Source organism: Rhea pennata, chromosome 5 (assembly GCF_028389875.1).
Source record: "Rhea pennata isolate bPtePen1 chromosome 5, bPtePen1.pri, whole genome shotgun sequence".
Taxonomy (NCBI): Eukaryota; Metazoa; Chordata; class Aves; order Rheiformes; family Rheidae; genus Rhea; species Rhea pennata.
The window spans coordinates 31,985,068-32,008,306 of NC_084667.1; the positions used below are offsets into that span (position 1 = coordinate 31,985,068).

Sequence of the window (23,239 nt, forward strand, 5' to 3'; positions counted from 1 at the left end):
TTATCTGCTTACACCCTGACTTTCTGGCAGCCCTTTTGCTGCCTTCTGTTCTATTTGATTTTGTTTGCTTTTTTTCTTCATGAGTCATCTTCGATGATTTATTTAAAAAATCCTATATCTGCTGTTGCTTCAGCTTTGCAGATCTTTTCCCTGAGATTTCATTTTTTTTTCCTTTTCATGTTTTGCTATTGAATTAGATGATCCAGAAATATAATTCAAGTTATGATCTTCACAGTGATTCGCAGTTCTTAACCTGATACTTTTGTTTGCTTTTGTCTGAACTGAAAATCTGTCTCTACATCATCTTATGCAGGTAGCTTGAACTCCTATGGCTTGAATGTAGGTACAGTCAAAAGGATAGCTGAGCTTTCTCTGTAGTTAAGGAAAACTGTCCTGTGTTTTTTTTTTTTTTTTTTGTTTGTTTGTTTTTTAACAGATCTACTATTGTGGATTAGTCTTTGATTAGATCTCTTTTTTGTAAAACATTGTAGAGATTTTTTTAATTGCCACACTTGCATCTTCTGGCAAAGGGCTGTTACTATTATGTCTTGGTTTGTGCCTTTTCTGTAGCAAAAGCTCCTCATGGTCTATTACATCCTGCCTGTAATCATAATTGACTTCCACCTTGTCTGTGATTTTATTTTGGACTGTGGTTTTTGGACTGTGGTTTCTCCTTTTCTTTTCTTTTCTGTTTTTTTTTTCTTTTAGTGTCAAATTTTTCAGCACATAAAATTTGTGCTTTCTAACCCCCTATCTCCCTGGTACTAACACACTTGGTGAAAAGAAAACAGTGCAAGGTGGCTCTCCTTAGCACATGCTGGTTTTCTTCTCCAAGTCTTCTTTTTCTTTTAGGCACTATGGCAAATGAAAATTGCTAAACAGTTGATATGTTGGTGACACTACTTAGTAAATTCATAGCAAATGTGATAACCATTGGTTTTTGTGTCACTTTGTTCTAATTTGTATGGCTTCCTGTATCTTATGTATACAGAAAGAAATAGTCCCATCTGCAAATTTACACAGAAATCAATCTCATGTGCTAGTATCTTTGAACGCAACTTTCCGTAACAGTATTGCTTAAATCTTGGTTTGGTGCTGTTCCTTATCAGTAAACGTATGTATCTTTAAAATATATATAAAATTGAAGGCTAATTTAGAATTTGTATAAAATGTGAAAATTCATTTGGAGTTTGCTTGCTCATTGAGATACATTGTTACTGATGGGTACATTCAAGGGGTTACTTCACCTTTTTGGACCAAAAGAAAAACCTACCCTACTTAATGTTCTCTTTCATGGTCTTCATCTTGTCACTGATGCTGACTGTCATAAAGCTCCGTGTCTGTTTGCTTTCTAGTTTATGTTGCTTGGCCACGGGTGATCAGGCTAGTAGTAGCAGCAAGAAATTAGATTCTCCTCCTTTTTGTCTCCTGGTGGTAACCTAGATTCTGCTTTTGTGTGGGAGAATCCACTCAATCCACTGAGCTTTTAATGAGTAGACTTAGGCTGATTAAATACATTGAATCCTAAGGCAGGGGAAGAAAATAGTCTAGTTTTTGCTTTTTAGGCTTTGTCTGTCAGATGCATGTTTTATGATCGTATTTCTTTTAGGAATCGTAAAGCTAAAGCTTGTAAGGTATTCGCTGGATGTCTGATACTCATACTGATACAGAAATAAGAATATTATCAACTTCACATGACTGCCTCTACCAGTTTTTGCCTCTTCATTAAGAGAAGCTTTAGTCCTGACCTACTATCTTAATGTTAGCAGTGTATCACAAAGAATGTTTCTTAGCTGTGCTTTGGTAAGTGACAGTTTGATAACATTTCTATCATGATAATTCATAAAACTACTGTACATGTCCGTATTAGGGCTCATATCTACACTAGTCTGCAAGAAAGTCACTTGGCAGGTATGGATTTCCATATTATATGATGTTTGTATTATTGGTGTGTGTACTTTGAACTGTATTTCCTAATTAGTAATGTTAGCTTGCTTTCCGTGTAATACTTAAGTTAGTTTTTGTTGTTGTTGCTTTTGTATTTTGATGATTAGAGGCAGTGAACAGCAGACTGTCACCCTTGACAGAAAGTCTGAATAATTTGAAGCTTTGGAGTTTCAGAACTGTCATAGCTAACTGATGACGCATTTTGTCCTGGCTGGTTACTTGTCTGTTGGGTCTTTCTGATTATCCTTGGTCAACTTTACAGTGCATTTCAGTGATGGAACTGGTTAGATCAAATGAGCTTTTGGGACCCTTGCACTGGATTTTGTCATAGTCCAGAACTGAATATGCTTTAAATATTACTTAACATAATCTGTTCTACAGCTATCAAAAGTTAGTGTCTGATATGTATGTCCTTTTATAAGGTCCTCGTGTAGTGGTGTAAGCATGCTAATTGTTGTATTTTGGAGTGGCTGCACCCTACGAACTATTAGCTGGCAGGACCCATCAAATGTTTCTCTTTACAGTTCTAATACATTTCAATAATCTGCTGCTTTCATAAATTAGTGAAGATTCCAACTTCAAGTTACTGTTGAAAGGTATTTTACCAAATCTGAAGTATTCCAGTTGTCTATGTCAAAAGCTTTAAAAAAGAAAGTGTGTAGTCTTTTACAGAATTGTTCCCTGTGCGGATTTTCTGAATATCAGCTTTATGCAGAAGACAAGAAGAACCTGAGGTACAAAGAAGGAATTTTTAATTAGCTGGTTATAATTTAGGCAGTGTGACAGTTGTTTGTGCTTTACAGAGCATCTTTGGCTATGTTTTATTTATTTGTTTTTATTATTTTTTTTATTAAATACGCTTCCAGTGCCTTTTAGTCTTTACCGGTATTTCAGGTGAAGTTCCTTAACTTCATGAAAGCCCCTAAATGATATTTGGGGCCATGTCCTCTTACACTTTCTCCCCTGCCCCTGAGTTTTACCCCTAAGGTGAAAATGCTCAGCAAAAAACACTCCTGTTAGTAAAAGTTACCTACATTCCCTATGGTTCTGGATCCATGTATAGAAATCTTTCAACCACAGTTTAATTACCTTTTTATGCAACAGGAGAAAAAAAAAAGATGGAGTTGTGGAAATGGTTAAAAACTAATCAGCAGCACTAGTTATAAATCTTCAATTAGCAAATGCTGTGTAACCTTAGTAAAGTAAATATCTTCATTTTTTTTCACAATGCTTTTATTTACTATCGTAGGGGTTTGTTAAAACCTAGAATAACATTGATAAATATATTTGTTTTTTATAAACAGTAGTTGAAGAACGTGTTAAGTGTTTTGTCAGGGCTAATGCTCAAAATTACTAACAGTTATGTTCAAAAAAAATTGACTGCAGTACAGTAAGTTGTTTCTTAGAGATGTGTTATATGTTAAGATCCTGTTGAATGGAGGATGGAAGAAAGTTGAAGTGAGGTTTTTTTCTTTTCTCCCTTTGCAAGTTCATAGTGTGACACACTTGGGAATTATGTTAAAAGTTTCATGAAATGTGGCTTTGGACACTTGCAAACTGTTTATCTTGTTTTTATATCTGTGCACGAGTTGTCAGACGTGTGCTGGTTTAGTACTTCACTGACAAAACTCTGCTGTGCTTTCTTGTGTGCTTTAAGCTGGAAAAAGGGAGCCCTCCTGTTCAGGAGGGGCAGTCCTGGTTGTTCATTTCTGTCCTTCTGTGTCATTTGTTGTTTGTAATGACCTGAGTGTGTGGCTGCATAGTAAAGCAGATTGAGGAACTGACTCTATTTAAAGCAATCTTTTTCTTTGAAGTGCACAGAGAAATTGTAGCCTCATGTTAAGTCTGTAATTTTCGTTAAATAAAAGATATGGGAAGGCAGGAAGCATGAGACAATTGAAGAAAGTGACTTTAAATTTTCCTTTCAGTTGCAGTTCTTGTAGTACTGGCCTTTCCTACAACTCTTTCTAGTGTGAAAGCTAAATTCAAATACTGATGTTTTTACTTGAATGACGTGAGTAAGTACTAGCTGCTAGATGATGATCTATTTAAAGGCTTCTTTTGGTCAATATATGAAAGGCTGAGGTGTTCGTGAGTCTTTTAGTTCCTTCTAAAAGGAAGAGGGAATTTCAGGGAACAAACAAAGATTGAATAGGAATGCTTGTATATGTGGTGCTAAATAAGCCTGTCATTGTGGTGCTTCAGTGCATAAGGGAGTCTTATTAGGTACCCTGTGTTAATCAAAAGCTAGGAGTTGCTAGCTCACTAGGCAGACAAGCTTAATTGCAGAACTCTGATCATTTGGAGAACTCTGTGCTTTGTTTTTTGTTCTACATCATACTGTTGCTATACAACAAATTTTGACTGCATGTATCTTGCTTGAGTGACTCAATCTAATGAACTCAGTTTGTTTCAATTCAGGATAAAATTGCCCCTTTATTTTTTGCATTAAGTGCAATATGACGTACCATTTTCATATGTAAGTAAGTCCTGGATGACTGCTGCTGAAGTAATTCACTACTGGATCTGTAAACTAACCTTCCTTCCCCTTGTTTTCTTGAAGTACTTTTTCCATTCTGAAGTAGGTTATAGGCTTCTCCTTGTTCAGTATCTAAACACACTTGATAAATGTGTAAATCCTATGACTTTCTAATTTTATGTAATATCATTGCATATTGACCATGCTTTTGTAACCAGGTAATTTCCAGGTAATACAGAATGAAATAATTCTTAGAAAATGTTGCTTCTTTTGCATGAGAATTGAGTATTTGTTGTAATTTTAAACAGAATGTGCTTTCTTCTCCTTACTTTATATGGACATGTGATCTTATTAATCTTCCAATCAAAGTGTGTTTAATTATAGAAACCCTAACAGAAAATACTGCCAGACCCCATGGTGGAGTTTGCCAAATGCTGAAACTTTAACATTATAAATCTTTAAGCAGCTGTTGAGTGTTCTGTGTATGAATGGTGCTGAAGTCAGAAGGTTAAGCATGTATCTTGATGTTGATCATAAGAGACTTACAGTAGACACTATAAACAATCTGTTTACCGCTACCAATTTTAGTTGCAAGAGTAAAATCATTCTAGGAAATATATAGTGTAAAACCTATTTTCTTTGTTAGAATTGAACATGAAGAAAAGCTCATCTGTAACTGACAAATTTTAAGAAGCTTGTTTTCTACCATTTGCCTGTATAACACTTTGGGGTCTAAATTTAACTAATAATATCTGAATTTGTCAGAAGAGCTTATCTCCATGCTGTATGGCTAGAAGGACTTTCTATCTGAGGAACTACCATGTCTTAAAGGAGAAATCTAAATTCTTTTGATACTAATTTTTGATAGGGTTAAGTCCTGTAGAATGTAATAGAAACATGCTAACTATAAGGGGCAGAGAGGGAAAATGACATTTGCAAAATACTTAGCTTAAAATTCCAGCAAAACATAGTAGGCTTTATTTCAATTATTTGTAATATATTTTCCATAATCTATACAGTCAAAAGCTTTTCAGTTCCTATGGCTACCTTTTACATTTTTATAACCAGGTTATTCCAAGCTACACAACTGTTTTGACAGACGTTTCACTTTTAGGTATGATTTAATGCCAGTTATTTAGGATCGGCTGCCTCTGTTGAAAGTCATAAGTTACCTGTGAATGTATTTTAGTGAGAGTTTAACTTAACGTTGGTTCAACTTTGGTTTAATCTAAACAAGATTAAGCTTATAATGTTACTTTTTTTTTTTTTTTTTTAATATGAATACTTTTTCCTCTTCTTCAGAATCCAGTGGAACTAAACTGGATTCAGTGTTTCTAAGGACTGCTTTTGATTCTCTTTTGGAATAAGAACTCAGATATAACTTTTTGTTAATCTTTACTTTGTTTTCCTTTTGGGCAGTCATTCAAATTTTAAAATTGTATTGGTCTTTTTTCTACAGTTGGTCTTTTTTCTGAATTCTTTGAATTAAGTTTATACATTTAAAATAATTTTATGATGTTTGTATTTATAGTGTTTTATAACTAGTGACTTTTCCTGTTTGGACAGAACAATTGGTCTGTGGAGTTAATTATGGCAAAATTGAAATTATTTGCCAACATATATAGAACTATTCCTTATAACAATCTTCCTTTAGTGCAGGTATCAGCAAAATGAGTGGACTATTGTGGTATAATTTAGAAGTTGTGCTTCAGAATACCCTAGTTTCTATAATCTTTTTTAAAAAAAGAACTAACCAACAACACTTTAAATTCTGCATTTGTCTTTTTTTTTTTTTTTTTTTTTTTTGTATGGCATGATTTAAAGGTCAACACTGCTCTCTTAATGTAGGTTGTGAGTGCTGCATGTGTGCTTTTCAGAGCAGTAGTGTGAGGAAGCTTGCAGTGGAATGGCAGGACGGCCTCATCCTTATGACAGTAACTCCAGTGATCCAGAGAATTGGGATCGGAAATTGCATAATAGACCTCGTAAACTTTGTAAACATTCAAGGTAGGTGTTATGTACAATCTATCGCATCTCAAAACTATAATAAAAATCCATTCTAAAGACTACTGTACCTGGTTGTGGCAAGTCCTGTCATAAATTTTATCGTTCTTGTTAAAAGGTATGCTAGTTAATTGATTTAAAAGATATTTTCTAACCTTACTTATTAGCCTTCTTAATCTGTGCTTGCATTTACTCTACAGTGGGTTTTTTTAATGCTTTTTTGTGTATATCAAGGTACCAGTTGAGTGTCTGAATGTTTTTGGAGTGCTTACCAGGAATTACTTCCTGTTAATTGCTTTTTAGTCACTTGGCCTTCTCTGTTAAATACTGTACTTATTTTAAGTGCAACTTGTATGCAAGTATCACTCTCTAGGGCACTTTCTTTGTAAAGCTGTGTGTCAGATGTTGCTTTCCACTTGCCTCCCTCACTGTGAGAATGTCTTCTAAATGCTTGATTTGAAGACATTAAGAAATTAACTGGTGTTTTTTCAGCCAATAGTATTCAAAATGTGATCCAAGCAAAGCAGTTATTTACCTAGTAAATGTATATGAAGAAGCATGTTGCTGGAAGTATGCATAAGCATCAAAATAAGTGTGTATTTCTCAGGTGTACTGTGTTTTTTAATAAAGGCTAAGTAAAACTAAAAATATTCCTGTTAGCTAGCTAAAATTGTTAGTGATTTATGTTTTCTCACCTGTAAGATGACAGAAAGAGAACCAAGCAGCACATTCAACAACAGCTTCTGAATTCCAATGTTTTTATTGGGTAGATTCAGCTAAACTGGACTCACATATTGCCCGAAGCTTTCTACGGGTGATTAATGTTGTGGGTTTTTTTCCTGTCATTAAAACTTGAATCACTGTGAGATATCTAAGAGGGCATGAAAAAGAATGTGCTGAGAATCAAAAGGCTTGCATGGACACCCACGTAATTACAGGTTTATTTGTGATGTTACCTTTATGAGGAATAAATGGTATGGTTAAGAAGGAACTGACTAGGGAGATACTACTGCTGATCAGTAGAGTCTTATGGAATATAACTTTGTACAGTCAATCTTGATATTAAGATGACAGCATCTTTTAAGTAGTCTTCTCTAGGGTCTTTGTGGTGCAGTATCAGTAAATGAACAATATAGAAGTAATAAGGCAGCGTATGTGAGCTGAGGACTGTTCACTGTCGGGCGCAAAGTACAATTGTAAATGGGTGATTCATTGTTGAGTCTAGTTCAAGCAATTCATTCCTGGTCCAGTGCTAGCTCCCATGGCTGGTGATCTGGAAGAAAATCTAGAGTTGGTATTGATGCTGATGACTCAAGATGGAGTGTTAATAATAAAAAGGGCTCATTAATAACATGTGATCTGAGCAGCTTGTAAATTGAGTGCCAGCAACCATGTGTTTTTAATATGACTAAGCGTGAAGTTACGTATTTTGGAACAACGGATGTAGGCCATTCTTGTAGACTGCTTAAACTCTATTGTTGGTAGTATTGGCACTATAAAGAACTCTCTTGTCTTAACAGGTAGTCAGTTGCACATGATCGTGCAGTAAAATACATGATCAAAAGGGCTAATGAAGCTATTGGATGTATGGTGAAATTATTGGAAGCCTGGTATCAGTGATTCAGGGAACAATTTTGATTTGAAAGGATTTTGAAAATTCATGAGAGTTCTTAAATATCTTGTGAGGCATGAAAAATTCAAAGGTTAGCTGATGACTTGATCAGTCTGTGAAGATCTGTGCAGGAAACAGCAATATGATGATCTTTAGTTGGTAGGCAAATTTGCAACAAAATGTAATAGCTGGAAGCTGAAACTAAATAAATCTCATCTAGAAAATCATTGCACATGTCTTACCATGTGAGGTTTATGGTACATTATCTATTTTGGGGAAATATTTAAATAAAGAGCTATGTGGCTTTCTGAAAAAGATTACTTGATTCAGATAGGAGTTAAGTTGAGAAAGTCTATAGACCGTGCCTTTCAGAAAGGTGGAATATGGTTAATTGCTTCTGAAGACATGAATTAATAGTTCATGCAGGACAACATATGTAATATATGCCTTTGGAATAAGGCGTATAAGCTAAGTTAGATGAATTTTTAACAAAACACAAGCTGTTTCCAAAATAATGTGTTACATGGTCATATGTATGATGGAGGAATAATACTCTAACACCTGATGATGTTGGTTTTCTGCTTTGTTTTTTCAGATAATGTAGACACATTTTTGGAAAGATTTGTGAATGAGAATCCAGCTAATAGTTTATAGTTTTTGAATAAAAATGTATTATCTTCCAAGAATTTTATTATTTGAAATAGTGAAGTATCTTAAAAGAATGAGATTATAAAATATTTTGAATTTATTTGTTACTGTTATGACCTCAAACTAAGTAATTTGGTTTTGGGTGGCTGAGTATAGGCATATTAATATTGCTTCTGACTTAATTGACACTTTTCCTCAAGAGAAGTGAAAGCCTGAAAACTGCAGGGTTAGAAAAATGCTTTGGGGGACATAAATTTTAAGGGTAGAACTTCAACATAACTGCTTTGTCTAAAGGCTTTAGTATTAGTCTTATTTGTCATGTGCTTTCAAAATGTGCCTTATTACTGTAAGAGAAAATAGATTTGTAAAATATGTTAGTGAAATCAGTGCTTAGACGGTGGCTAAGATTCAAACAAATAGTCTCTAATGTTTTCTTTAGTAAGTATTGCTGTTATGTATTTTCTATTTATTTTTTCATTGCTTATTAGCTTCCCACATGCAACTTCTCTATAGTACTGTAATTTTTCTTGTTGTTGGAAGACTTCCATTCTACTTCTGTTGCACTAAGTGCTTTCTCTGAAGTTATGGTGGAGAATTTTAACTTGCCTCTTGTAATTGGTACTGGATTTCTGTATATCTGTGCTAGAGTCTTATTTGATAGCTTCTTGTTCATTCTGTTTAGCTCATGTTAGATTCAAAATCTTTTCTGCTCCACTGCATTAATGAACAAAATGGATCCATGCCTTAATTCTTTTTTCATGACTTTTGAGTCTTTGAAAATCTTGAACCTATTTGAAAAATTTACCATAGATGACAAGTTATTGTGCAGATGCTGAAGACTAAGACTTTTTTTTTTTTCCTTATATTGCATGCTGGGAGGATGCGTTTATGGGTCATGAATTGAAGTTCTGCTTGCTTCAGTGTTTTTAACCAGATGAAGCATTTCTGCAAGACTCCTTTCCTTATCCCTGTAATGATAGCAGAATGTATAAACTGTTTTCCAATACAGGAAGATTTTTTTTTCCCCTCCTCTCGTAAATTGAACTGCAGAAGCTCAGTATTTTATAGAGTGGGACAGGCCTACACAATATGTGACACTAAAGCAATTAGGCCTGTTTTCACCTGTCATAGCTTATGAAAAAGCTGCCGTGCATCTTCTACTTTATGGTAACTGCAAACATACCTGCTCTTAATTGCAACCTAGTACTGATAAATCAAGATTTCTATCTAGCTTTTTATTTGCACCATCTTATAGAAAACTCAGAAGAAGCTGAGATGGACTGAGAGGAGATGTTCATGAAATCATTTTTTAGTTGCAATTTTCAAAAATTGGTATGCTAATCTTTTGGAAGATACCTAAGGTAGAGTGGTCTTAAACAGCTTTTTTCTTTCTTTCTTTCTTTCTTTTTTCTTTCTTTTTTTTTTTTTTTTTTCCTTTTTGAAGTTCTTTACTTCTGAGAAGGCAGCTTGTGAACACTGCTGAAAAGGAAAACTTGGTGGCCTTCTGTGCAGATGGTCTAACTAAGGTCTCCTCAACTTCTCCAGCACACAAATAATGCTCTCTAAATACCTTCAGATGTTAATTTTAGTGGACTTCAAAGTCATGCAGAGCTTGATCAGACCCTGACTTTTAATAAAGACCCTAAGCACTTACGAGATGAAAGCCATGCTTAGATACATCCCTGCAACTTTTATGGACAGCTGTCCTCTGCAATTGTTGCCTGATTATTTCTGCTCTGAGAGTAGAAGCTATAATGGCTAGATTCGGGTTCAGTAAGTGTCTGAACTTGATTCTTTTGAATTTGAACTTCTGAAGCTTTTTTTTTTTTTTTTTTTTTTAATAGATGGAGGGACTTTCCAAGGATGAAATTTTTTCTGCCTCTGAGTTTAAGTGTGTGCGTGCATGTGCATAATGTCTCTGAAAATAGAGGGGAAACTGCTGGTATATAAATAAAGGCAACTAGTATCCTTGTATGGAGATCATGTATTTGGGTAATTTGACAAAAGAGGTAGGGTTTGAATGAAAATCTAACCAAAGATTAACTTTTTGCTGCTGGAAAAATACCTCTGGCAACTGGAGACTCGGGATTTTTTTTATTGTTTCCTTCCTGAATGGAATAGAATTACTAAGAAATGTATTACAGTTGAGAGGATCTGCTGAAACGAAAAATTATGTGGTTAAGAATTTCAGAGCAAAATTTAATCAGAACTGCAATGCTGAGCTGAAGGAAAATCCTGTAGTACTCCCTGGCTTAAAACAGAGGGAAAGAATACTTTCCAAGGACCTTTTCGTGGCAGGTTCTGTGGCCTAAGTAAAGCAGGGCTGCTGTACCAGATCTTGCTGGATGGATGTCCTAGCCTGGGAATTTGAAGCTAGGCTATCCAAGACACATGCTTTCTACTTGAAATTGAGGCAAAGGAGAACAAAGTGTGCAAATTCTGCTATGGGGAAAAGACTCTGTATAGTGAATCAGTGCTGAAAGAACTTAGCTACAGTTGTACTTTTTCTTGCTGCTGTTTGACTCTTCTATTGAAATAAATAAATAAGTAAATGTTTGAGGCAGACAGCTTTTCTACCCTACTTCTTGTAGGGTGGCCTCCATGACTTATTTTGGAGGAAACAAAAGGCATGTAAAGATTGTGATGGTTATTCTACCCGGGAGGGTTGTGTGAAACCCCAGAAACCCTAAAACAGGAGGAAATTCACTGGCTCAGCTGATACTGTGTGAGCAAAAATTCTCCTTTGATGTCTAAAGAACTGATTCCTCAGTCTGGCATGCTTGTGCTCTCCTGCCTTTCTGATCAGAAGTCTTTCTTCTCTTGATGACTTTCTTATAACAGCAGGCCTTTTCTGAACAACCTTCCCTTACTCCTTCAACTTTCATTGTATTCCCATTTTCACTCTGCTGCTTCTCACATCTTGATTTTTTTTTTTTTATTATGATACCTAACCTGCTTTTCAACGGTTCCTCCAATGCACTGTGACTTCTTTAAACAGCCTGGAGACATTCTAAAAAGCATCATTTAAAAATGCTGTAGTATAATACTTATTTATCCTTCCCCAAAGGGGAAAGCCTCTTAGAGGAGTTTATCCTGATATAAAGAGTAATTCACTGTGGTGTTTTTACTCTATGCTCAGCAGGCTTGACTTGTTATCAAGCCTTTCATGACCTATTGATGTGAAGATGTGATGTATCAAGAGTTAGATTGTCACAGAGTGTAGCACATTTTTCCTCTGAAGTTGTGCATGCTCTTGTCTAGCATAGGCTGACTGGAAGAGGGATGTTTCTAGTTCAAAAATGGAGGCTGTGCTGTCTTGTTCTCCAAAGGCTAATGCAGTACCTGCTTACGAACTTAGCGAAAGGTGAATTCATATTAAATATTGATTCTGGGAGACCTTACAGTAACAGATTAAATGTCCCCTGAAACTTGCGTGGATTTGAATGTCTGTAAAAGCAAATGAGCTGTGTGATAAGGGACAGTTAGCAGTACCCTTTTCAGATGTAGTGTTTGTGTGCTGAAACCCGACAAGCTGGCAGGACTAGAAATAGCTCCGCAGATGGTACTTGGCAGCATAGCGAGCAGCTCTCCCCTCGCGCGCTGCTCGCCCTGCCTGTCAGTCGCAGTACCCAATGGCTGCCGAGAGATGGGCGAACGGCAAGCACGAATTCAGCTCGCAGGAGGCTGCGAGGTCAGACGTCAGGATTGCAGTACGCATGGCTGAGTCAGTGGCTGAGACAAAATGAATTGAATTAATATCTAGAGGGGTTTGCGTCTTTGAGCGCTTAATGGACTGCATAGCTACCATCCTCTTATCCTTGAGGGGGAAGATGATAGAGGAAAAAGTAAGGCTGGCTGATGGTGCAATGAATTGCTGATGAGATGATGGAAATATCAAATATGCTGAACTTAAGTAATGCCAAAGGATGGTGATCTGGCTTCCAAAGCTGCCTTCTTGGAAGGAACAGAATTCCTATGTGCTCCGATTTCAAAATTATTTCTGTGCTTTTGTGTTCCTTCCCTGAGAGATACAAGAGGAAGGTGCGTATCTAATAACAGGAGTAATCTCTGGACAGTGTCGAGGAGAAGAATGAGTAAAAGGAGAAGTGCTGTCCTTTGTGTACCCTGGTCGGTTGAAATGCCTGCTGACAAAGAGCAGGCTTCAGGGGAGGAAGAGGGGCATCAGCATTGTCATTGTGTTAAGTCATAGCAGCATGAGCAGAACGAATCTTACTTTATTTTTTTTTTTAAGCTTCACAGAAATGTTGCTGTAACTTAGTGTATGTCTTTAAGACTCTATATCCCTCTTATCTGAGTGTTGATTGTGTGAATGCAAGCATCCTAGGAAAGGATTGGATCTATGTTTGTATGTTAAGAGGAATTAGTTAAGAAAAGTTTAGAAGGTAAGGGGGGGAAATGAATGAGAGTCTGGGTTAATATTTCATTGCTGTGTACCTTGTGTTTAGCTAAGGTTTTATGGTGTTTTTCTCTGGCAATAAGTGTATTAGTTTACCACCATAATTCTCTGTGGATAAACATACTTGTTCTATGAAACAGCTTCTTATTGTTAGTGCTAAGTAAGATGCACATGAACTTTATATATTGGAATATGTGGTAATTGTTTTAGTGGCAGAATTAATTCAGTTTAATTACCTCTTTTAATCATTAGTAATATATTCAGAGCAATATGTTATATATAAAGACAAAGAAAAACTCAGCAGATGACTCGAGCATCATTAAATTGCTTTTACAGTGTTTTTTCTTTTTTTAAAGAAAAACTCTTACCTCACTGCAGAAATACAAAGTGTGATAGCCTGCCATTTTGATGGTACTCTCTTCCTTACTTACTTTCTATTAAGCAGTTTTGCTTATATAAGCTTTGAGTTTATTTGGCTTTCTCTGTGTGACAGCTGCTTTTAAAGAAATTACCTCTTTTCTCCTTTTGCGCAAAGAGGCTTCCTTTAGCAGCAGTTGAGGAAGAAAATAAAATTTCACTTACTGACCCTGAAGTTCTTGCATGTGTGCAGCAATACTGTCCCAATGTTCCTCTGGAGCCAAGAAAGAACAATATATTGAATTTATGAAGATTGTTTAAATATACCAATATTCATATTTTTTCCTATAGGAAAGTAGAGGATAAAGCAAGACACTCTTTTCTCTTCATAAGCTTTTGTGTCTTAGCTTGTCTACATTTTTGTTTGGTTTTGACCAGTTTTAGTGAATGTAGATTTAATTTTTCTCTTTTAGAGTTATAAATTAAACACAATATTAAGCACCCAGGAGAAGAATTTTGCTTATATGCCGCTTTTGTTTCTCAGTCATTGCCCATACATTCCTCAGTGCAATTTGTAGCTGTTAGTCATCAACTGGGAAATTAATTCAAAGTTCTAAAATGCAAATTCTTCTTAGAGTGCATTAGAGATTGGAAACTATGTGCTCAGAGCATCGTTGGTTGTTGTAGGCTGAAGTTGCAGATTAATATAATGTGACCGCCAGGTGCTGTGCAAGACCAGTGGCTTTCTGGCACTTCTAACTCTCAGTGGTTCACTGCTGTTTGAAAAACGCTGCTTTTATATCTGGTCTGCCTAAAGCTTTTGTGAGCCCTAGCACTTACCGACAGTTGCCCTGTGTTTGTTAGCAGGGCTGCTGTGGCTTTGTCAGGCTCTTTGTCATCAGTGCAGAACTCCCTGGTGGAGACCAGTTTGGCCTATCCACATCATTTTGGATCGTTTTGTAGTTAAGTCCCATTTTGGGCAAAAGTTAAGCCTTGATGAACAGAATGAACTACATAGTCTCTGTCAATAACTTAAGAAATCATTAAGTTAAAACTATGTTACAGGGAGAGGAAGTGAAAATTTTGGTGCAATCTGTTAATGAGTGAAACTAAATTTGCTAGTGGAGTCCCCCAGGGCTCAGTACTGGGTCCCATCCAGTTCAACCTTTTCATCAGTGACCTGGAGAAGGGGACAGAGTGCCTCCTCAGCAAGTTTGCTGATGATACCAAGCTGGGAGGAGTGGCTGACACACCTGAGGGCTGTGCTGCCATTCAGAGAGACCTGGACAGGCTGGAGAGCTGAGCGGAGAGGAACCTCACGAGGTTCAACAGGGGCAAGTGCAGGGTCCTGCACTTAGGGAAAAATAACCCTAGGCACCAGCACAAGCTGGGGGCTGACCTACTGGAGAGCATCTCTGCAGAGGAGGACCTGGGAGTGCTGGTGGATGACAAGTTGCCCATGAGCCAGCAATGTGCCCTTGTGGCCAAGAAGGCCAATGGTCTCCTGGGGTGCATTAAGAAGAATGTTGCCAGCAGGTCGAGGGAGGTGATTCTGCCCCTCTACCCAGCCCTGGGGAGGCCTCATCTCGAGTCCTGTGTCCAGTTCTGGGCTCCTCAGACAAGGAGCTACTGGGGAGAGTCTAGTGTAGGGCTACGAGGATGCTCAGAGGGCTGGAGCATCTGCCCTATGAGGAACAGCTGCGAGAGCTGGGCCTGTTTAGGCTGAGGAAGAGAAGACTGAGGGGGGATCTTATCAACATGTATATGTACCTGAAGGGAGGGTGTCAAGGGGATGGGGACAAACTCTTTTCAGTTGCCCCGTGTGACAGGACAAGAGGCAATGGGCAGAAACTGAAGCACAGGAAGTTCCGCCTGACCGTGAGGGGGAATTTCTTCTCTGTGAGAGTGACAGAGCCCTGGACCAGGTTGCCCAGAGAGGTTGTGGAGTCTCCTTCTCTGGAGATGTTCAAGGCCCGCCTGGATGCAACCTTGTCTAACGCGTTCTAGGTGACCCTGCTGAGCAGGGAGGTTGGGCTAGATGATCTCCAGAGGTCCCTTCCAACCTTACTGATTCTGTGATTCTAAATGACTCATAGATGGCTTATCTATGCCATAAATGGCTTAGATTACTGGTGTGAAGTGAAGAGTTTCTGCATTCCCTTCAACCCCCCCCCCCATTAAAAAAAAAAAAAAAAAAAAAAAGCTTTGTTGGGGGGGGAAAGATGTTGCTAACAAGTAAAAAAAATCAAAATCATTTCGTAGTTCTATTGTCTTTTCCTACGAACACTTGCAACTTTTTCTAATGTCTCTTCACAGTAAAATCCAAGTCATAGCTCTTCTTTCATATGTAATATCGGCCACAGGTGTAGGATTGAGGCTCCTTTTCAGACCAACTTATACAGTAGCTCAGTAACACAATTTTCAAAGTAAATTTGCAGGGTAAAGCAAGTAAATATTTCTCCTGACTTGCTAGATCCCACCTCTTTTTTCTTTGTTCAGGTTTAAACTCTTCAGTTTTAGTCATCTTGATTATTGTAAAATGAAGTTGCATTTCAGTAGTAGTATTTCTTCTGAGTACATATGCTACAGAACAAATGGAACTTCAAATGTCATCAGATACGTATCCAGTGATTCAAAGAAATACATTTACATTTTTTGTGCGTTGTATTTCAACAATGATGAGCCTTAAGATTGACACTGTAAGTGGTTGTAATTAAAATGAATGAAGATTCGTGATTCATATGGTGCTGTCCTAAGCCAGACTACTTGAATTCTCAGATATCTTGCATTTTGTGTATTGTTCTTCTGGCTGATATCTTGCAGTTAGTGTTAATCTGTACCTTAAAGGGGGAAGATGCAGTGTAAAAGTAGAACAAATGAACGGTGTCTGCAGTTGCAATCTGAACAACACCTCTTTCAAATTATTTACCAACTTAGCTTCAGAAACAAATTGATTTTAATATTAAAAGTTCTTGTCCTCCTCCACCTGGAGGTCTCTGCCTCCTCAGCAGTGCTGCATGCTGAACTACGAGTTCATGTGGCCCCGCTCCGAGGGGCTGGCTGCGGCTGGCCGGAGCAGGAAAGGTATCTGCATGTGCCTGTGTCCTCCTGCCTTGGTTGCTCCCTGTACCTGCCAAGGCAAAAGTAGCCCAGTTCTGGTGGTGGGAAAAAGTAGCTGGAACATTTAGAGCTAAACACGCCTGGCATCTCTTCCGAAATGACTAAGGAGGAAGGCTGATGCCAGCTGAATCAGTGCAACTTCCTGTAGCACCTGTTTTCTTCTATGTCTATGAAGAGATTATTAACTAGGGTTTACACTCCTTCAGTATGAACTCTGAATCACTGCTTAGAAGGTAATGTGGCTTTAGATAGTTTTCCGTTATTAAGAGTTGCATTTTAATTGCCTCCTCCTCTGTTAAAAGGTAATTCATGTCTGATCGTGATATGCTTGCAAATCCTCGCAGAGGTTTCATTTTTCACTATGTTTTCTCTCTTTTAAGAAACTAAAGTGCTTTGGTTATAGAGAAATACGGAATCATAACTTTGCTGCTATGAAATGGGGCACCTGCAAAACCATGGTTTCTCACTACATGGTTAAAAATACTGTCTGGAGGTAGGGTCAAAGTGCTTCATCGACAAAGGCTCGATCATGTGGTTTTGTTAGGATTTGCTGAGATGATTTGTCTCCAGACTGCCATGTACGTATTTCAGTACACTTTTTTTTTTTTTTCCCTCTCCTTCTGGGATGGTTACACCATGATGTGCAAATATAAAACAGGTAAGGGCAGATAAAAAAAAAAAAAAAAAAAAAAAAAATCTCCTTAAGTTTGTGACTTTTTTTGTTAGATGACACTAACAGCTAAACCTATCATAGATGATGATTGTCATCAGTAAGCAGAGCTCAAACTTGGGTTGCAAGTTAGGTTTTAATCATAGGCTACAAACTATCGCTTCCCCTAGTTTGCGGGCACATTTCATACCTGTTAGATTATCTTCTGTATGCGTTAGTGTATATGTAAGAAGAGGTCAAAGGTTTTTCTAAATTGTTGATGTTCATGGAAAGGATATTTGAGGGTCTCAATCTCTCAAATTTTTGCCAGTTTCTTTTTCATAATACAGAACATATCTCTTTATAATAGGGAAGTAAAACAAGTAAGGAGACGCATTAGCTGTGCTGAAGTGTTTCATATCTGTATACATTCAAAATAGCATCGGACAGCTTGTGGAGCGTACTGTTGCCTTTTAATGAGACTGGTTTAATTCTTGGACTGTACATCTGAGCATTTCCAGCTATAGGCAAGGCTTGCAGTTGTTTTACCTTAGTCAATAGACCTCTGGCTGACTTCACATCTAGAAGATGCATGTCTTATTGCAGCATATTTTCAGCTTGGCAGGAAACAGTATTGCAGTAGATTCTCTCTGCACCAAACTTCTGCTTTGTCAGTTATGAGCTTCTTCCCTCACTCAAATGGGGTGGGGAGAAACTTGCACCCCTTAGCTGAGGAGTACATTATATTCTTTGCATGCTAATATCCATTTTGTGCCTATTTTAACATCAATATAAACTGTATGATAAGGTCTATAGTAGCCTGTTTCATTCTAATTTAAACTTCTCCTCTTGTATCAGTCACTAATACCGGAAGCTGAAACAGTGAAGCTAAATGTGTCATACTGGGTATTTGCTTTTTAGATAGCCCTGATTTTTTTTTTTTTTTTTTTTTTTTTTTTATTTTCCTTCTGAGCAAAGTAGAAAGAGGACATTCTATGCAACTTGCTTGCATAGTTCATGCTCTTAAAATTTGCTGTGCTGTTCCTGGCTAGGCCGTTATTTTCACCTCTTTGTGCTCTTGAATTGTATAGCGTTCCTAGCAGAGGTGTTTAAGGTCTCTTGGGTAAGTGCTGGATTCACAAGCTGTAAGCAAGTGGGTTATTGTGGCCCTGTTTCGTGGCCACAAACAAGTGGGAAATAATGATCCTTCTGCACCTTGTCAGATCTTGTAGGTGTCCACACTTCTGTCTCAGTACTCCAGTACTTGGGGTTTTTAAACAGTTCTTTAGTTAAACTTTTATCTTGTAAATGAGGAGTGTTGTCCTGCCTGTGCTCTAAAGGCAAGTAGCAAAGGACCTGGTACAGGAATTCCAAAGGGGTGCAGAGAGACAGATGGGTCTATGTTGTCCTGAAATACCTATTTTGTATAAACAGTATAAATTAAAGATGTAAGTATTTTTGCTGAAATTTGTTACCGGAGCTTTTGTAGTTGATATTCAATTTTTAGTTTCTTAAAGCACTGGACCTTGAACTAAAATGTTTTGTTGATAGGTTTAATAATTAATTGCAAAATAAAATCAGTATCTTAAATTAAGAAATACAACATGATTTAGTCTAAAAAAATCTAAAACGGTTGCATTACATTTTGCTAATTTAGAACAAATGTGCAACTTGTTACTGACAACGCTGTAGATCTTAGCTTTAATGGTATAGCTGATATATTTATTCTCTGGGTTGTGATCTCTTTCTATTGGCTCTTCTAAGAGGAACTGGAAAGTAAAGGCGATGCACAGACACAGACTCTCGACTGGTGTGTCTCAATGCATTAACCAGCTTAAGGCTGACCTCCTTCTTAAAAGACAAGCTGCAGTAATAGCCAAGTGAGCACTAGAAATCTATATTCTGAGAAAGGTTTTCCAAAACAGGTTTTATTGGAAAAAATGACCCCTACCTTTTAATTTCTTGGTTTGATTAGAATGCATAATGTCACACTAAGAGTCAAAGTAAAATGCTCAGTTGTGTTTGGCTTACTGGTTCTAGAAGGGCTTTCTGTGAATTCAGGTTCATGGCCAGGCTGATTTAAGCAATGCTTTTTTGGATCACACAGGAATAAACAGGTATTTCTTGCTATCTATTTATTTAATGTTCCAAATCATTGTTCATGTTTGTTAATATACACATAAAGCAAAGCAAATGGAGGTGGATAATACTCATCTTCAAACTATGTACATGGAGCATAAATTGAAAATGCCTTTAAAATTTAAATATACTGTATTTTTGAAGCTTTGAAATGCTGAACACTTATTTCTCTTTTTAGTACCTCATCTCGTATTGCTAAAGGACTTGATTGTACAAAAATGAGCCTTCATGGTGCTAGTGGTGGACATGAGAGATCGAGGGACAGACGCAGATCAAGTGACAGATCTCGTGACTCATCCCATGAAAGAGCAGAATCTCAGCTCACTCCGTGCATCCGGAATGTTACTTCGCCAACAAGACAATATCACTCTGGTGTGTTCAGAGTCTATAGCCTTTCAGGATTAAAAACTTAATTACTATTTTGTTAAAAGAATGGTACAGCATACAAACTTCTAACGTGTGCCCTCTGACCTGAGAGCAACCTTTTTTGCCAGGTCATTTTTTTTCCTTCAATCTGCAGCCTGTATTTTTATGCAATGCTCTTGTGATTTGAACAAAATTAAGAGCAATTAAATTCTCCTGGGGACAGAATTGACTACTTTTCCTAACTTGATAGCATTTAGGTACATAGAAACACAGCTCTAGAAAAACCTCTTTCTTTTTTGGTGACAAAAACTTGGGCAGTCACTTTGAACTACAGCATTAAACACAGAATTTTTTGCTCCTGTACTCTGAGCTTCTTTTTCAAAAAAGGAGTTAAATTCTAAATCATTCTTGTAATGACTTTGGGAAGACAAGGTGCCTCTGATGCCTAAGTAGTAGGAACTTTGGGGTCTCTATATAGATGATTGTTATTTCTGTAGGGTTTTTTATTATTATTAATTAGAATATCTTTAATTGAGTTTGTCTGTAACTTATCAAGTTGCCTTGTTTTCCTTCTGGAAGGAAGGAAGTTGCGTAGAACTCATGTAAATCTTAATTTAGTTTCACATTTCTTTTTCTCCCTTTACCTACTCCCCTTCAAGATCGAGAAAAGGATCACAGTTCATCTCGACCAAGCAGCCCTCGTCCTCAGAAGACTTCCCCAAATGGTTCCACTGTCAGCATGGGGAACAGCAGCAGAAACAGCAGCCAGTCAAGTTCTGATGGGAGCTGCAAGACTGGTGGGGAAATGGTATTTGTATATGAAAATGGAAAAGAAGGAGCTCGGAACGTAAGAACATCTGAACGAGTAACGCTCATAGTAGACAACACTAGATTTGTTGTAGACCCTTCTATCTTTACTGCGCAGCCTAATACAATGTTGGGCAGGTTTGTATCTTTTTTTTTTAATTTCTAACTGTAAAAGTCATAAACACTTGTATGTATTAAGAGCTGTATTTAAATAGCTGTTGAACTTATCTTATTACAGCTGATCTGTTAACATTTAATATTATCACTTTGTGAAGGTCTTTAAAGATCAGATACAAGTTCTCTGTATTTGGCAGAGATGCTAGTAGACATCTTTTACGTAGAGACACAAGAGTTCCTAAATAAATGAACATTTCGTAACATACTCCTGTGCTCTTATCTTTTTGAGTATTGCTTCTGTATTGAGTCTGTCTCATGCTATCTCTTGTTCTTAAAGCTAGCTGCTCTGTAAGACAGAGTAATGAGTATAGCTTGTCTCTTTCAAACTAGCAAGGAGGAGAACCTTGAAGGAACTTTTATTTTTGCGTAATGGGCCTACCCTAACAACATTTAAGCTCAGCAAATTTGTCTTCTGAAATGTCTTCCCTTTTGAACAAGGGAATATCAAATGGATATTGTTGTTAGTGTGGCAGACATGTCCCTTAGCAAAGAGACCTAGCATTTAAAACAGGATGAAAATCTGCAGATGGGCATGTGATACTTTATGTAGAAACTATGAAGAGCAATATTTTTAACAGGTTTACTTGGTAGGAAAAGATACTATATTTTTCTTGCTTGTTTACAAACTTGCAGAAGAACAAAACAGTAAAGGGAAATAGAAGTAATCATTAATACAATTAAATTCTTGATATAAGGAATTTGTATAATATGCCACACATGTCTACAAGTGAATATCCAGTATAACAGATGCTGTATCAGTGTGAAGCTATGTGGTGAAACAGTCTCCTTTTTCATGTTCACCCTCAGAGTAAGTGGTGCTGGGAAATGCACTAGATTTCTTTGTGTTGCTGAGTTACTCTGCCCTCAAGGATTGGTCCAAGGAACAACCTTATTTTATCTTCTGGTAATTCAAAAGTAGGCTAATAAAAATATGAAAACATTGCTCTAAAATGCAAGTTATTTATATACCCACTCTTTCCCCAGTGCTAATTCACAGGACACTGAGCAAGAACTGCTTAACTAGCATGTACTGGGAGGTAAAAGTAGCTATAGTAGGAATGTATTCTTTGCCTTAAGCCTGTACCTTATTAGACTGCCATTTTCATAAATATTCTTTCTCTGCTTAGAAAGTAGACAGAAAATTCATGTCAAAGTAGCAAGGGGAAGAAGTGAATTTGTTCTCCACAGTAAATGGGCACAGTACTCCCGCTGTATATTTATTTGGGTGGTGTGTATGAAAGCAAAGTTTTGCCTTTGGGTAGGTTTACTAAGTAAAACAGAAAGTAGATGGCAGTATTTTTGTAAGCATAGGGTGTAGCTGAGACATACATTTTAAAAGGTTGGATTTTTTTCTGACAGTTCAATTACATATTGTAGATACAGTTGGAGGTATGAAGAAAAGTTTAAGTTAAAATTGTGGTTGTCTCCTTAGTCTAAATTTCTGTGCATCCTAACAGGAAGAAATAGGCTGTACATGCTATGCTTATTTATGGGCATCTTCTATCACAATGATATTTTAACTTTGAAATTAACTAATTTTTTAAAAATAAATTAAATGTAGATGAGTTGTGTCTATCTGAACACTTAAGCTTTGTTTCTCAAATTATCTCAAGTGTTTTTTAAATAATCAGAATTTCAGAGCAGAAGTTGTTTTTGTGCTGCGTTCACCATATGAGTGCCAAAGATATCTTCTGAGCTCCTGCCCAACTTCGGTACAGGCAGGAAATGGCCTGGTCTAACTCTTGTTTTGATCAAATAATATAGGTAGGTGAAGGTTGAAGAATAAAGCTAGTCTTTCCTTGGTTACATTACCCTACTTTCTATTTCCTAGTGGTGTTGCTAAACATAAACTGAACACTGTGTGTACATACAAGATGAGATAGGCTTTCCTTTCCTCTGCCATTTCAGAGCAATTTCTGACATATTGTAAAGCTGAGAAGTAAAATCATAATAAGGAATTCTAACTAAATTACCTGTTTTCTTGAATAGGATGTTTGGATCAGGCAGAGAACATAACTTTACACGTCCTAATGAAAAAGGAGAGTATGAAGTTGCTGAAGGAATTGGGTCCACTGTGTTTCGTGCTATTCTGGTGAGTTTTTATGGAGGAAAAAAAGGCAGGGGGAAGCACTATCAAACTAAATACTATAAGTATTAAAAAATATGTAACTTCTTGATTTAGTCTTACATATCTGGACTCTGTGAAAGGAATAAATACTGTTTTTCTGTACTGTTCTTTAGGGAGGGGGGAACTTAGTATGAAAACAGTCCTATTTTTAAAGATGCACATATGTTAGCCATAGAACACACGAAATAAACCACAATATATTGCTTGCTAGAAATCTGTCCACCTTCTCTTATACACCTGCACAATCACCTAGTTCAGATGTATTTGCCTTCTCTTGTAATGAAATTAGGTAGTTCAAGTACAGTACTTGAAATTAAGTTACAGGAGGTACAGGAGAAAAGCGAATTTCAGTCTGAGAAGAACACGACCCCTTACGCATTTCATATTTC

The 23,239-nt window shown here is 37.0% G+C and overlaps 1 protein-coding gene across 6 annotated transcripts in view; it reads left to right on the forward strand.

Annotated features, from left to right (window-relative positions):
- Positions 1 to 23,239, forward strand: part of BTBD10 (BTB domain containing 10) — a 28,870-nt gene that overhangs the window by 1,023 nt on the left and 4,608 nt on the right. For 4 of the 6 annotated variants that reach the window (XM_062575841.1, XM_062575842.1, XM_062575844.1 and 1 more), the window contains exons 2-4: positions 19,551 to 19,744; positions 20,398 to 20,683; positions 22,712 to 22,814. In XM_062575841.1, the coding sequence (XP_062431825.1) occupies positions 19,591 to 19,744; positions 20,398 to 20,683; positions 22,712 to 22,814 (543 nt within the window). In that variant the 5' untranslated portion in view covers positions 19,551 to 19,590. Of the gene's footprint in view, positions 1 to 6,262; positions 6,434 to 12,606; positions 12,732 to 19,550; positions 19,745 to 20,397; positions 20,684 to 22,711; positions 22,815 to 23,239 lie in introns of those variants that run through there. The other 2 variants (XM_062575840.1, XM_062575839.1) reach the window with 2 other exon arrangements.